General features: G+C 44.1%; 1 protein-coding gene across 1 annotated transcript in view; it reads left to right on the forward strand.

Annotated features, from left to right (window-relative positions):
* Positions 1-17,186, forward strand: part of LOC125947377 (sodium-coupled monocarboxylate transporter 1-like) — a 452,303-nt gene that overhangs the window by 350,486 nt on the left and 84,631 nt on the right. The window contains exon 2 of the mRNA XM_049671972.1: positions 14,626-14,755. Coding sequence (XP_049527929.1) covers positions 14,626-14,755 — 130 coding nt within the window. The remainder of the gene's footprint in view (positions 1-14,625; positions 14,756-17,186) is intronic.

Here is a 17,186-nt window from a genome sequence, read left to right on the forward strand (position 1 = left end):
CACACACCGAATACCTGTTAAAGCTCGGAGTGCACAACACGCTCGAAGAAATAATAGAGGCGCAAGAGCGTTCACAGCTGCTCAGGCTATCCGGCACCCCGGCGGGCCGCAAGATACTCGATGAGATGGACCTCTACCCTGTCGACCATTGCCCCGACGCCGTGCGCATTCCCAGCGACATCAGATCTCAACTACACATCGCGCCCATTCCCCGCAATATGCACCCCGCACACAACGTCGGCAGACGTCGGGCCAGGGGTAGAGCTCTACTCGAACATGTACGTAACAACCACATTGAGGCAAGCTTCGTGGATGCCGCGGCCTATGTCCAACAAGAGGCGTTCGCCGTCTCCATCGTCGACTCTAATTCCAAGATCACTTGCTGCGCTACAGTACGCACTTCGAAGCCATTTGTAGCCGAACATGTTGCAATCGCGCTGGCTGTGCTCGATGGTCGCATAGAGGTAATATATAGCGATTCTAAGGCTGCCATTAAGGCCTACCAAACCGGGATGGTCTCCCCTCAGGCCCTTCGCATTCTCCAAAGCTTGAAAAGTATCTCTCCGCATTCTCTCATTTGGTTTCCCGCTCACTTGGGGTCGATTGAGGGCTCTCCCTCTAACCCTAACGAGAGCGCGCACGAGGCCGCGCGAGGACTCACTGACCGCGCCGCCTCCGCAGTCCCCCTACCCCGCGGGGAACCATTGATGACGTATAATGAAATCACTAAGCACTATTATTTGTCAAGACGGGTATTCCCCCTCCCGCACCCTGCCTTATGCAGGGCGCGGGCGGTGACCCTTCGACTTTTACAAGCTCGTGCGTATGCTAACCTTGCGGTTCTTCATGCTATATACCCTGAAAGGTATCCCAGTGCGGACTGCCCTGCCTGTGGACTAACGGCAACATTTAACCATGTGTTGTGGGAGTGTGAAGCCATCGGCTCCGCCTTCAGCGAGGATAGGTGGGCTGCGATTTTGGGCAGCTCCGAACTCAACGACCAAACCCTGGCCGTCCAGAGTGCCCGCGATCGGGCCGTCAAGCTCGGCTTGCCGGTCCCTACGTGGGACTAGCCGGGTGGCGCGGGGTGTCCCCTGCGTCTTCTCTGGACCTCAATAAAGTTATTTCACTCACTCACTCACTACTTCAAAATTTCGCCTGTTCGTCTTATGTACCTCCCTATGCTTTCTAGGAAACTGAAAGGGCGAAAATCAAGTGTGAAATTGACGTGTCCTGTGGCACCATGGCAGAAAAGGGAAGGTTTGGCTTAGTGGGACCATATGAAAGGTTCGGCTGCCATTGTGCAACTCACACACAAGGAATGACACTTTTGTATTTTATTTATAGGCAGTACACAAATGATAAATGATGCTCAGTGCACGCTGGCGTAATCATGACAAAACGACCGTACCCATATGGGTCATAAACGACTATAATAAAGGAACATTTCTGCAAACCGTCACGGTCCTTTCTCATGTTTCTTCAATTATTCAAACATGTTAAATTTAGGGTAGGAGAATATTCGTACGTAATTACTAAAGAATTGCACCAGTAATGATATCATGGTGCTGTGACCTGATTCAGTAATAGAGTTAGTCAAGAACCGAACAGCAGAATGCTATATGGCAACTTCGGTAATTGTAGCCGAAAACAGTGCACAACTTTGTGGGCATAATTCAAAAAAGGTGTGGTCTGTGATTGGAGTCGTTCTCTATTTTTACACGACAGGCTACATTAACACGTCCCAGAGTCTTTTCGCATAATTTCCAATACTCCTCTGCGTAAGTTGTGGTAAAAGGGTAAAAGGATATGAAGACTTTTAGTATTTCTGGAATTTTATGAAGGTATATGGGAATGGTTCAAATGATAGGACACGTGCGCTGCATATTGAGGGTAGAATGTTTATGTTTCGATGTACTGGTTTGTACTAAGCAAACACGCTTGTGCAATAATTCGTATATCCTTCATTTGCACTGAAGGTCAGGTATACGCAAAAATTCTGCTTTGATATAATGCAAATACACTCAGTCAAATAGCTTCAACTGTATTCCTTTGTAAAAATACTACGTCTGGGGTTGCAGCCAACTTTTCTACTTCTGTGTTTTTTAATTGCACACACTGGGCGCTATTTATTCTTGTGGCACGTTTCAAGCCGCACAAGAGTTGCACAAAACACGCCTTTCCCAAGACGTAGCTGAAAAGGCAAAATATTTCTTAGTAATGTCTTCATAAATATCCACCTTAAGAAAGAAATGTACTTTCAAAACACGTTACCTGGGTTTATTTTCCAAAATACAATATACCTAAAGTGCAAAAGATGATTGGGAACACGTTCGCATGTTCTCGAAACCAGCCAGCTATTTTTTTAGGAAGACTTTGGTACAGTAGAAAGAAACTAAACGAGAACCGCAACCAAATGTCTTGCATTTCGGAATATGCCATCGGGTGGAAAACTGCCAAACTAAGCAGCGACAAAGTGATAAGAAGAAACGCGGCACAGCTGGCTTCGAACCTGCAAACTCACGATCGTGGTTATCAGTGATCTTGATCTGTGGTCGCTCAACACGCTCGGCTACCGCTTCGAAGCGCTGCTGTTGGCGAAAACTAGGTTTATATATGTACCACAATAAATTCCGCGACCTGGTTATGAAAACTGCGATTTTGGAACGACTTCTTTGCCATTTCAAGAGCTGCTGCTGCAACTAGCTGAAAGCTGATTCATTGAAGTTGATAAATCATTGAAGTTGATAAATCCCTAAGAATACGTCAATCAATGCAATAGGTTCATCGCAAATTGCTTTTTACTGGCCAAAAAACCCTACAAAATTTTGGTTTTTCAATAAACTCCCATAATTGAAACTTCGCCCCCAATTTGGAACGAGTTTTCTGCCGTAAGTAATGGTACCACTTGCATGTTATTTCGGGCTAAGCGCCAAGAGCCTATTTCCACGGGAATATCTTAAAACATGGCTTCTATGATTAGTTATTTGGAAAAAAAACGACGCTCTCCCGTAGAAAACGCGTATGTTTTCAGAGGCGGCCGGTAGAGGCGCTGTTCGGCGATGTCCGAAATTCCTGGTAATGTATAACAATTTTACACGCCTTTAATTTCAAAATCTTTTTTCTTTTAGGCTCATGGTAACTACTGTATGCTACATACTGGGGCCGGATTCACAAGAACGTTCTCACGCTAAAACTGTTAATTCGCAGAAGCAGGTGTCAGCCAATCGTGGTGCAGCAATTACGATCGAAAAGCTTTCTGAATTCGGCCCCTGGTGCTTTGTTACTCTGTTTTAGATCTTATTTGGTTTGGGTATCACTTCTCATAATGTTACCTTGAAAAAAGTTTTAATGCGTGTATACATGCTACCCGCTATAATCCTCCTCGAGCGAATATGGGACTGTGTGATAAATAAATGAAAGGCTGTTCCAGTGACTGAATCGTCCTGGTTCTGTTTTCAAGAAGGCTTAAATGTGCGTGCGATGAGGCAAAATTTAGTCACGGTGTTACGCAGGCTAATAACGAAATTGGGCCATGCAGCAATAAAGCATATACGTACCGCCGCAAATATACACAGGCTTCAAGCGTTGAGTTGTACGATCAATGCTGAAAATGTGTTGCTATAATAACGTCTTACAGCATGGCCTGCATATTCGTTCTTGGTTCACTAAAGTCATGTTCTATTGGTGGTCTAGTCGCATGCACGCCATCATATGCAACAGTTGTCGCCTTGCGTCCCCCTTGAATCACCTGTTAACAATAAGATTGTCGAACTGAGTGTGTCCTAGTGGTTTTTCCCACATTCCTTTGGTGCGAGATATCATTTTGTAGTTGGATTCATGATCTGTCTCGTTAGCGAATTTATTGTAAGGATAAGACCATGCCACGTGCAGTTGGGCCTCTTCTCTGTGCTCTATTATGTCTGACTAGCGCCATTTTCAAGCTTAGTACATTAAATAAAAGAAGCAAAACAATACAGCACTTACACCATAGAACATTCATTTGAAGAGCACAAATTTTTCATATGCCAAGAAAATGACAACGTAAGGGTGTGTAAATGATGTCATTCCACCCAAAAAGCGTTTAGCATTTAACGATAGTGCAGCAATCAGCTGCTCAATATCGTATTTGACCGTTTTTTTCCCCGAATCTCTACACAACGCCGCCACACACGTCGCACTGCGGTAGAAGACGAATACTGTCGAAAATGTTAACTTCCTATTGAGAATGCTTATTGTAACCAGAAAAAAAATTCTGCCGACTTTTTTCTAGGGCAGTATGGGCTTGAAAGAAAACAAGTGCTAAGATCCAAAGACAAAGAGTTGATAGACTGTCACTATACGCTTTCAAAAGCACAAAGCCAATTTGTCTTGTTTGTGGTAAGGTTATGCCTGTTATTCGACCGACTAGGGGGGTGGGGCGTTTTTTTTTGGGGGGGGGGGAGAAAACAAAAGTAGTAGCCCTGGCATTGTCCGATAAATGACCATACTCTGACAGTCCACGTCTCGGCCGCACGAGAGTGGAACCACGTGTGCAACTTTCAATAAAAAACGACTACAGCTCAAAAGCTTGTAATACTCGCCTTCGCGCACTACCGTTAAATGTCGCACGTTTAATAAAAGGAAAAGAAAGATGAAGTAGCACTGTGCTTTTTGATCACCTCGGAAGGGGACTACTTCCAAGAACGCCGAACGCAGATGACTCTACCTACTGAAAAATTGTTTTGGTGTTTCCGTCGAACGAGACAGTGACCTTATGTTAATGTATTGAGACGCTGCCCAAAACAGGAAGAAAACAACAAGAGACGGGAAAGAGCGCACACTACCTAATACCACCATTTTTGGGCACTTGTACTTTGGATTCACTTTTAAAGCAACGGCTTTCGCGAGAGAATATATCCATTTTTCCAACAAGGAATCGACCCACCACCCAAAATTCTCTTTCTGCGTGCTGATATGCGCCATCCAATAGAAAACCGCATTTACAACATGTCTATGCCATCGTATCCGCAGTGGCAGACACCAAGCTGCTTTTTGTAAACGACACGCTGAGCCCCATTTGCTCGAAAAAAATTATCGGCACTCAGTCGCAAGAAGACAGAACTGCACCTGTATTCGAAACTTGTATGTGTATTGCGCCTGGCTTGAGCGTAATAAGTAATAACAATATTAACTACAATAATATTAACAATAAGGTCAATTTCGCCCGACAGGCGAATCACTGATTGCGACAGAAATTTATTAGACAGCTGTGCAAACTAAGGTTAGTCGTTTTATCAGCTGCATAAACGGCTGTAAACATTCGCTTACTAACTAAATTAACCAAGTAAGGCTAAGCGCTACCAAGTCATTCCCAGCATTTTCCGGAATTTATTGATCATTTATCGATTATCGATTAGCTGCTGGTTGACTATCGATTGTCTATCGATGAGAGACTAAGCTTAAGTAGTCGCAACCATGCTTAGCTAGACTTAACCAGGCTCAGCTTCGCCAGTTCACAGAGGTATGTGTCATTGCGCTTGGACCCTTTCTGCACTACCGCCAGGATCGGCCCACAATTTCTGTCCGCAGGTTACGGACTAACGCTCGGTTTAAACAGCTCCGCTGTTAAAAAAATCGCGAGAGCTACTCACTCTTATATGACGTGTGCACACTAATTATGCATGTGAGACCGAACAACAGAAAAATAATATTTTTCGATTCTATGCCTTTTTTACCATCAGCCATCCGCAATTGGTCAAAAGTTTTCGGGCTGCGTCCACTTAGCCTGTCTGTCACCTGACGTCCAAAAACCGTGAAAAATCACTGCGTCAAGGTGGCTTGTACGCATTAAAGATGCATTATTACGCCGATCAAAACTTAATTTTCTTTTTAATAGCCAGACACTGCCCCGTTCTGACATCAATAGAAGGTGGGTACCTGCCGATCGCTCTGGCACTGGCTAGTCGGAGCTGCCGTGGAGAATGGATTTATTTGCTTATATTAAATATTTTGCGTGACATTATATGGTTGTCGAGTCCTTTCGGCACGAAAACGACATCGCTATGTCAAATTTTCTTCACTGAAGATTCGTTTTAGCTGCATTGTTACGTTTCCGTTGCACGCCGACGTAATTTTACAGCAGAGACCGAAAGCTAAGTAAGAAGAAGCAGGGCAAACGCAGACGCCGGCAACATTCTGCTGATCAGGTTATCTACTTTCACTGCGCTAGCCCGGCCGCACGTTACCCCCTCCACTTCTGCGTGCTCATCGCCCTTGGTCAGCCAATCAGGTAAGAAATATATGTTAAGTTAAGCAATGCTATTCCTTTCGAAAGCAAACAACATGTGACCTACTACAAAATGGGAGAGCGTTTCAATAGCCTTCTCAAACAATGCTGCGAGTCACCGCCCGATGCTTGCGTTGGCGGTTACGTAAATTGGACATCAGGTGATTAGAAGGAAAACAGATTGGAATAGTTTTACGTTATAGGGTCCCAGCCATCGGCCCGCCTAGACTTTTTACCCAGCGCAGATCGCTTTCTAGATCGGGGCCGCGCGGCCGCGCTCAGCCGCGCCATACGTAGCCGCCACGGGAGTAAAACGTCCCCCACTTTCACTGCGGCCTTGTGCGCGATGGAAGACGGAGCGCTTTTTCCCCCGCCTTCCTCCCTTGCGCACGCGAGACTGAGCAACCATTCTTTGCTCACCCTCTCATGCTTTCACTTTACCCATACCATACGGCGCGCAGCCATGATGTTATCGCACTTGGACATTATACGAAACATCACGTCGACGACGACGGCGGAAATGTGCCTGGAGTGTCCATATATTTGCAATCGCAATAAAATTATGTGGATCCGACTCAGTGTGGTAAGCAGAGTAAGCGAAGCTTTCTCTGCTGTTTGCTTTGACTGACGATAGTACGCGGTGATCTTAACAGTGAATGTTTAATTTCTTCAGCATTTAGTGCAACCCGAGAGTGGTGAGTTGATGTTCTGCGTGCACCTGTTTGTCCGTGTAATACACACAATACACAGCGAGACGTGCTTGCTTGAGGCATTGTTGTGCGCCGTTTTGTAGCGTTAGCTACACTGGCCTTGCCAAGCCCGTTTCGCGTGGCACATCAAGAGCCGTGCTGCGCATGCGCAAGGATCAGTGATGTCACACGGCTTGCGCAGCACCGGAGCCACCGGAGCCGGCACCTCTCGCGCACTCCGCCGCCGCCGCGCGCGACTCACCGTCGCCGGTCTGCGCATTCCAGAGGAGTGACGTCGTAGCCGTGGTAGACGCACTGGCGCCGGCGCTCGCTCGCTGTGCAGTCGCCGTCTGACACTATGCTGGAGCCGCTGCGCTTCTGACTGGCGTTTGCCAGTGTGGTAGAGCCATGGAGAAGGAGAGCGCAAATGCTGCTCAACAGCGCAGAAGAACGGAGAAGCTTGACTCATCGGATCCCGAAGTAGTTGCCTGGCAGTTAGCGGTTGAGCGTAGGAGGAATGAATACATGCGCCACATAATACGTATACCGCGTGTGTGTCATTGGAGCAGCAGTAAGCATGACAATCAAGCTAATCCTTGACAATCTAGGCAACCAGGAAAGCTAAGAATAATCAGCTGAACCTTTTCTAACGCTGCGTATATCCTGGCATAGCCGAGCTAAGCCACTGCAACTTTTTTCATAACCTTCGAGATTGAGCCACCAGGCTTCTAAGATGAATCTGGCACGCTTCCATCGCACCGGCAACATACGGCATCCGGCCGCGATGTTATCGCAGTCGGACTTCACACGGAACATCGCGGCGACAGCGAAGGCGACACGGATGACGTCGGCGTAAATGCGCCTGGAGTGTACATATAACTGCTTTCACAATAATAAAAAAAAAGTTGTGTACGGGAAATACCGCTGCCATAAACTAGAAGCTTGTTTCCCCACAGTACGACTGAGTTTGTGGAGAAACAAACGCATTGTATGTTTCCTTCGTATTTCCAAACGATTTGCTGCGACTGCATTTAAAAGCCCGGAATCAGGTTACTCATGTCCGAACGATCGTCAGACCAGTGTTTTATTGCGCTACGAGGACATTGTAAGAGTCACCTTACGAGAGGAACTATTCCCGACAAAGCGGGGCTCCGAGAAGTATTCTCAAGAGATTACCAATTTGCTCAGCTAAGCAATCGTGTGGCTCACAGCAGGCCCTACAACAATTGACCCGGTGTAGTTCAGCGGTTGCGGCTCCACTTTCTCAAACCTTCACAACCTTACCTTCGCGTATAACGTGCGAGATTTGCGTACACTTAACAGGCACGCATGATTTTAGCTATACTTCCGAACTGAAAAACGAAATCACGTAGAAACTCCTCTGGGAGTTGCCTAAGTATGCACAAGCATTGTGCCGCTTGCTAATCCCCACGCTGCCCAGTGTCATCATCAATGTTATGAAACTTGATTCGACCAGCATAAACCCTTATAAACCCTCATCGGTCGTTATCAACCTTATCGAACACGATCCGACCCTTACGAACTATTATCGGTCCTTATGAACCTGGATGTCCAGCTAAGCTGTTACAAAACCACCACTAAAATTGCTGAGGGAGCATGCAATGTTTATTCATGGTTCGGATGCTTGTTTTGCACTTGTTCTTTGTTGAAACGTGTGCTGTTCTGTGTATTGTATGGGTGATCTGAATGAATGTATGCGCTATTCGCTTCACTTCGCTGAGCGCTTGTAGCCTCTGCCTTACGTGGTTATGAGCCATTGCATTCGTCTTACGTGACGGACGGAGAAATTTCTCATTTGGTAGGCATAGAAATGCTTATGCATTTAAAACTAAAACGGGATGGTTTATTAAACGAGACGAAGCTGCTGATTTTCGCTGTAACACGGGGACTATCTTTTCCTCTTTATTTCGTTCCGTCACGCCCACTATAGATCATGCGTTTTTCCTTTCAATTTGTTTTTACACTGATAATATTCAAACCTTCGTATTGTCGGCACGTTGCACTAAACACACGTAACACACGTAACAAATTAAGTAAACACCTAACAAGTAACACGTAAACACACGTAACAAGTGCTCTATTTGACGATGTCCTTTTGTGTCAAAAATTTGCCTAATACTAAATCTGTATAAGCACCTTATCTTTCTAAATACCAAATGAAACACTTTACCATGCACCGAAACTTGAGAAAAAGGGGGGCGCGCAACCAGGCTTCGCGCTTCGATGGCACTCCATAAAGCCATTTGGCCCGCTCCTTCTTGCAGAATCTAATACCATCATCTTTCCTTATACGTCATGGCGCAAATATGCATCACAGCTGCACATTCGTGTCCATTTTTGACATGGTCCGCAAGCTCTTTCCCATCAATTCCACGGCAAACGAATATTTTGCCCCTGTAGAGATGCTTTGCCGCATAGTAGCCAAACAAAAGCGCCCCAGGAAAAAAATTCAGCCAGCGGATTAAAACCAAACTGGACCTACATATATAGAGAGACCTAAAGTATGTGCCACTAGAGTGCAATTAGCGGATGAGTTTTTACTGTGCTGCAAACTACATTTTAAAAATCATCCCATGCATTTTCAATGGGTCTACAAAAGTGCCCCAGGAAAAAAATCCATCCAGTGGAATTAGATTACACTCGACATATACCCTGAGAACGTTGTCGGGATTTAGTTCCTAAAGTGCAAATCGCGAAAAATGAGCCATTGCTCAGTAATCAATTTTTTTAAAATGCTTCCCATAGAGTTACGCCAACCGCATCGCCCCAGGGTCGGCTTCGCCGCATAAGTTGATGTCCCAGATTGCTGGACTTGGAAAAATAAAATGACTTCGCGTCAAAATTTAGACGGTTCGGAGCTGGTGTGAGTAGGTGTGAGTAGTAGTACTTGCTGTCAGGGCGGCCGAACTGGGCGTGCGTAGTAACTTAGTATTTTTTTATTTTTGACGGGTTTAGTTTTTTGAACTGGGAAAAAATAACGACACAAATTTAGTTTTTCCCGACAAACCAAAGTTTGATGTTTCTTATATTTGCCTACAGATTCTTGAACGATACTTATGATGGGAGTTCTCTAGTTAGATAAATATTTATAATTAATCAATTGCCTATCATCAACTAAAATCGCTGACTGATACTCCACTCAACAGTGAACAATACATACTTGGTTTGGTTTTTGCAAAATTATGCAGTTTCTTTCACCTCGGTGATAAAAAATGGGAAGCTGCGTATATGCAGTTCTCACTGCAATGTAGTTCGCAATTGCGATGAGTTAGTTTAGACGCACAGCATTTATGTCAGGTGACAAATTATGTCCTCGTTCCACTACGCAGCTGTTTCAGCGTAGTGCAATTTATTTCCTGTAACGTCAACTAGACATTGTTTATACGAATTTCTCGATATCCGTAACAATACTCTGGCTGGCTAAGGATGCCCAGCAGACATCTAATTTGCGTGGGAATTGTGACTGGTAAGGTCTACATGAAAAAAAAACTTAAAGAGCGTACAAAAACGATGACATTAAGGTTGAGATTCAGGTAAACGACCAACAGAGTTTAAAAAAGGTTAAATATAAGTTTGGCAATACTTTTGATGCAACCACTGTAGAATCCGTAGCTGATAAAAACAAAAGATTGACGTAACAATGTGCTTCTTTTATGGTAACCCACAGGGTGGACTCCGAGGAGTAGTGTGGATGGACTGCGTACAGTTTACTTTTATGCTGGTTGCTCCAATAGCTATCGTCGCAATGGTCGTATTCGATTCAATTACCCCCGATTCTCAAGCGCAGACTTTGGGGGATATCGATCTGCGGAAATACATCTTTGAGTAAGTCGCTTTCTTTCATCACTTTTTTTTTCTAGTGAAGGTAGGGAACGCTATTCTGAAATTAACATTTTCCGGCTTCCGTAACTCACGATGAATATTTTCTTTGAACAGCTTCAGATTCGACTTGTCCAGTGATGAGGATGTTTGGTCAGTCATTTTCGGTACCATGGCGGCCGGAATGTATCGCTCATGTCTGGACCAAATGGTGGTGCAAAGGCTTTTGGCTTCTCGAACACTTCCCGAGGCGCGAAGGTACTTGGAATTATTTCCTTTTTGCTCTTTACCCGCTAAGAAATGCATTGCGCTGTTATGCAGAATCTTTTTCTCCATGCATCTTTGTTCATTTTAATAGCGCGAATTCCGTTTAGATGCACAGAAACCCGAATATTTACGCTATCCTAAAAAGGTGCAAACATGTTTAATGCAGAAAGAAGGTACATCACTTTACAGCTGCCGTTTTTATGTGTTGATGTAGTGCTACCAATGGTATTACTGATCACAGTGCTCTAATAAAAATGCCGGGTGTGCGAACTATTTGAGCACACAGTGTTAAATGCACGAATGCGGTAGTGTTTTAGACAATATTCGATATGCTCGTTTTGCATTTTTACTACCGTTTTCTGAAAGTTCAACAAAACCATGTTTTTTCCGACATATTCAGTGAATTTGCTTGAATAACCGCTGTAAGCTCGAATTTCTTTAATATTGTATGTACCCGCAGGCTTTACACATTAGAGAGGCGAGGGGCAAATAATACAAAAGCACGCATCTAGTTTATTATACACGTATAAAGTATAGACAATATACAAAAACCTAAAGTTATTAGGGCAGCATATGTCAAAGCAAAACAGTATAACGAAACAGTCAAGCACTGTCGTATATAGTAAATAAAACAGACTTGAAAAGAGATGTAACCGCGATATAAGTGACTTACTGCGGGAGGCCATTCCATGCTATGCAAGTTTTCGGGTAGAAAGCCCCATGAGTATATTACCGTATTCCTGGGAGGGACATCAACCTTTTGTCTGTGGTCAGTCCTATTTCAGATAACAGGTGGTGGGCGGAATAAATGCTGACGAAGGTTGTTATTATGATAATAAAATGTGCGAAAAAGACCAATGCGAGCTATTTCTCGACGGGTAGAAACTATGGGAATATAAACATTTTACGTGAGTTATGTAACGCTTGCAGTGTGGCCATATTTCGATGAAGTAAAACGTGCGGCATGGTTTTGCATCGTCTCAAGTTCATTCGTTAGTGTTACTTCGCTAGCATCCCATATCGTTGATGTGTATTCTAGTTATGGCCGATTTTCAGTGAGAAAGTAACCATTTTAAAGAACTTGCGGCCATAAAAAATATTTTAACGAAGCAAGCTTTTTTATTAGTTTTCGCTGTGATCGTTCGAGCATGTTGTTTCCAAGAACGGTTATCAGAAATCTGAACTCCGAGGTACCGGTAAGACGAAACAGATTCTAGTAGGGTGTCATTGAGGAAACAGTCTGGACTCGTTCATGAGCGGCGTGAAACGCGCATAGATATATTTTTAGTAGCATTGCATTCTGTCTTCCAAGAATGACACCAAGTATAGGACGTTTTTCAAGTCGCACTGAGGAGGAGAAAAATCATCATCGTTAATTATGTTTCGATATATCACGCAGTCGTTAGCTAATAAGCAAATTTTATCGAAAATAATAGTTGGTTAGTCATTATTGAGGATCAGGAATAATATTGGTCCCATTACCGAACCCTGCGGAACTCCTGAGAAAACATTTGAATTCATGAGTCAAAATCGTTAGCAGGAATTAACTGAGTACGGTTGGCAAAAAAAGCTTTAATCGAGTTAAAGACGTTAGAATTGAGATTAAGATGGCTAAGTTGAAAAAAGAAGTAATGTCTAACTTGATGGAACGCTTTTGAGAAATCAAGGAAAATGCAACCTGTCATAATTCCACACTGTAGATCCTGATGCAAATCATTAGTGAAAAGTAATATTTAAGGTTTACAGGAAAAATTTGAACTAAAACTTGTGCCCATGTGAAAGGTGATTATTTTCTGGAAAATTTTCTAAGAGAGAAAATATACTATGCTCCAGAATTTTGCGTAGGACCAATGGGAGGGAACTAGCATGATAATTACCAGGATCAAGAGTTAATCAGGATTTGTGCACTGCTGCTATTTAAGGATTTAGCCAATCACTCAGAACAGCTGCAGCTTCTAGTGACTGTGATATAATGCAGCTTAGAATGATAGAGCAGTATTCAAGCGTATTTTTTTAGAAATTTACTATTTATTCTGTCAGTATCACTAGGCGACGATGTTTTAAGACCCTTAGTGATAGCGCGGACTCCCTCCGACGTAACGAGTACGCAGCCCATTGGCACAACGGTAAACTAAGCGAACGGAGGTGACCCTTTATTACTTGATGGATCTGAGAAATCTTTGACCAATGTTTCGTTTAATGTTTCGTTCGGTAGCATGTGGTTAAAAAATGAGAACTTAGCTTTATTTCAACTTTGTAAGTACCACTAGCAGTTCTGTATTTAAGGCAGTGTGCAGCGCACCCATTTGTGTGCGCAGCATGAAAAAGCTTTTTCTTGCGGTTCGAAAGTCGCTTTAGATGCGTGCTATACCATAGGACATTTTTTTATCGAGTGTTTTTTTCTAGTAAGAATTTATCTGTGCATATAGGTTAAGAGTCTGTTTTGAACAGGACCGGTTCTCTTGGACGGTTTGAATATTCAGGTAAAAGGTAATCTAAAAAGGCCGACTACTTGATGGTAATGGCACCGAATTCGGCCTTGCTATAATTTTGGATGTCAGTGAGATGGAGTCGGATGGTAATCAGATGGTAGTCGCTGGCATGAGCCAATGTTTCGTCAATAGGAGCCTTGAGTGAGTCTTGAGCATTTAACGGCTCTTTGTTGGTCCCCCTCTCAATTGTGCCCTCTATGCACAAGACCTGATCACGTTTAAATACTGGGAACTGGGACGCCACATTGAAGGCGGACGCTGCGTGATATAAAGTAAATCCACTACTTACCAGTGGCGCCTAATGACATGTTGCACTGGACAGCCAGACTTCTGACTCTGGCGTCTAACGCTCCTTGGCAATGGTTATAATTTGTACATCACTGTTCTCACACATGACAGCAGACACCTTCCAGAACAGTCAGAAGCCCGAATGACGCCTCACCACAGCCAGCGCGGGGACTTCAGTATCGACTTCCAGAAGTCACAAAACGCGTGGTTTAGGAATACACGAGGGAGGCGTTTGGCACCGAGTGAGCATCCCTCTACATGGTACCGACGGCAAGGACCACCAGTGTGCTCGATCGCTTCTTTGTCCGCGGAATCCAATACTTTAAACGTAACACGTATGCATCTCGCTTCTTTATCCACCCACCTCTGCTCGTCGCCATGAGTGACAGACGAGAACACGATGTGCTCTTGTCCACTAGCGCTGCTGAACCGATGGAGATTTCTTCCTAAACTGTACACATGTATAGAACGTACATATCGTCAGAAGATATTCAAATCTCCATTATAGCATTTCAAAATGTATATAGGAAGCAAATAAACCACAAAAAATAATCAACCTTTAATTGAACTTATTACACGTCAATTTGACCATCAGAAGAATCCACAACCTGTTAGACAGAAAGAATGCTGATCGCATTACAGTTGCCAATCTTCTACATAGGATGAATGCGCCGGTAGTTTTTTTTTTTGAACGTCATTGTTGGGCTGTGGTGTTGATTCATAAATAACAAGTGCCCTGGCTGGAAATTAACTTACTCTACAATCTTTTGCTCTTGCACAGAACAGCCGTTACGAGCGCATTCTTGCTAGCTCTGACGTACACCATGCCATTCATCATGGCCCTGGCCCTGACGGCATGGTTTCGTGGGTGTGACCCAACTCTTCTAGGGGCAATAAAAAGCATGGACCAGGTGAGGAATATGCACTGGACGTCATTTTGTGAAGGTTACTTTTGAAGCCGTATAGGGTAATAACTGGTTAGGGTTGTATATAGAGACTAGAAACAATGGCTAGTTCTATGACCAAGAACAATATTTACCCGCGTGGAAACTGGAGCCCGGCCCATCTTTTGCGCCTGATACATTTATTTCTTTGTTTATGTTGGACATTCTGGCAAATGTGGTAACCGGTATTTGGGCGGCCATTTAATTGTCAAAAGAATATCGAGAGCCCACATCAAAAATAAACAAATAAAGATCAAGAATACGCACATACTCACAATGAGAAACACTTGGTGTCGATGTGCTTGATTATCTGATAAATGTACAGTACATAATCACTACTATCTTCACATAGTTGTCCTGGCAAGAAAAACAAAGAATTAAAGAAATAATGATCCCAGAATCCGTGTGAAACACAAATGGACGGAAGAGCGGACGTGAATACAGAAATGACAGAAATAATCAACAAATGCAATTCATACATGTTGAAAAATACATCTATATATTTTTGATCGCAATACAGCCCTGACAAGCTACCTAACAATGTTTATACTTGATTTCTGTATCTTGCAATACGTACATTTAGCTAAAGTTGTACCAGGCGCTTACCAACATGCTTACACTTGATAGTTTTTTTTATTGTTTTTCCTAACCCACTGCTCTCTGTAACTCCGTTGGCCCTGAGGGTACCATAAAGAAAGAAATGGATAATACAAAGTAAATAAGAACGCACCATACAATAGAGAAACAATGAACACGTGCCAATAATGTGGTAAAATTCCGCCGTTACGAGTCATGGCGTACCTGCTCTACGGATACGCCTACATACGAATAATCTCTTTGCAGCTTCCGCCGAGAAAGATGACCATGCAGTTGAAACTCTCTATACAAAATCTGATACGCGGAGACGCAGAGGCAGCCAACGCACAGCAGAAGAAGCTATTGTACAGGATGAAAATGGATGCGGCTGCTGTATAGACCTTTCAAACGAGAGCTCCTTTGGTGTCACAAAAGTGCTCTGTGGGGCGCTGTAATTACGCGGCAGCCTCCCCGTAAAAGTACTGCAGAGGCAGGCACGCGTGCTAATTTCCTCCTGCGCATTAGTATAGAAAGGAGCTTCTTTCTCTACCTGATGGAAAGGTCCATCCAACCACGCCGACCTCTACGTAGACTTAAAGCAGATGAAGGGCAAGACAAAGAACAGTGATGGACTTCCTCCACATAAAATACAAGATGAAAGCTGAAAGAAATGTCTTACTCCAGATGGTTCTGGGCCAGAGTCATGGACGCCAGAATTGAGAACACTACCATACAATTAAGACGCAAGCGCAATGGTGTAGAAGGCGGCTAGCTAGCATTCCAGATTCCATTAGCCCTTGTCGGCTGAGTTCTGATAAAATCTTCAGGACACTTCTTCTGGCGCAGTTCCGTCGCCGAAAGTGAACTCTGGACCATTCCATTTCGGTAAAGCACTGGCATTGGCGCGACAGCCGCCGCGCCGGTACTCGAGAGCGAGTGAGATGACTTCGGTCCGATCCTGAGTATGGCGCCACCAAAGCGGCGGCGAAACGTCGGCGATTCGCAGAAGATCCGTAGTTATGAGCCCGCAAATCCGAGTGAAAGCGTTTGAGCGTCCACATGCGTCCAGATACTTTAATGACCGAGTGTTTGTTGCTCCTTGGGCTGTCGATGATTCCGAGGTGATCTTGAGCAAAACGTGGCCGAGTCTCGAACCATAACCTCGCAAAACTTGGTCGAACCGCGGTAAAGCTAGGTGGGGTTGTAAACTTCGCTGTTTGCCCAGTCTGCGCACCGCGAGTGTGAAGCTGCGCCTATTTTCTTTTTTTTTGCATTCTGGGAAATATAGAGTTGGCTCACTCGCTGTTGACGTTCATGCCGGATATGGTAACATATTATGTACACGGGCAAGAAAAAACACATGAAATCTGCTATATCATTGCTATAGTCTGCGGCGGAATAAAAACAAAATGTCGTATCTAACACTTTGCAAGAACACAGGAAGAAAAACATGTTATTTGATTCTTTTCACGTGATATCAAACACATTAAGTCCCCTGCGTGCATCCAGTGTCTGTATAAACGCAGGTGTTGAGGTGCACACAGTTAGCGCGCACCGATACCACAGTTTGTAGCAAGACATTGCTTGAAGTGCTGTAAAGCTGTCCCTATGAACAGTTTCAAACCATTCCATGCTTACTCGCTGTGCTGCAGCAGGGTACACCCATAGTGGGGGCGGACCACAGCCGCATTAAGAATTTTCCCTTTCATAACTACGAGTGTAACGTAGATTAGAGTGCTTTAAGAGATGGTCTGAAGGTGCGGCACATGTCCGAGCACTGGCGACGATTAAGAAGCAGTATATGTAGCTATGTTAAATTCTT

The sequence above is a fragment of the Dermacentor silvarum genome, chromosome 8 (genome assembly GCF_013339745.2).
Source record: "Dermacentor silvarum isolate Dsil-2018 chromosome 8, BIME_Dsil_1.4, whole genome shotgun sequence".
Lineage (NCBI taxonomy): Eukaryota > Metazoa > Arthropoda > Arachnida > Ixodida > Ixodidae > Dermacentor > Dermacentor silvarum.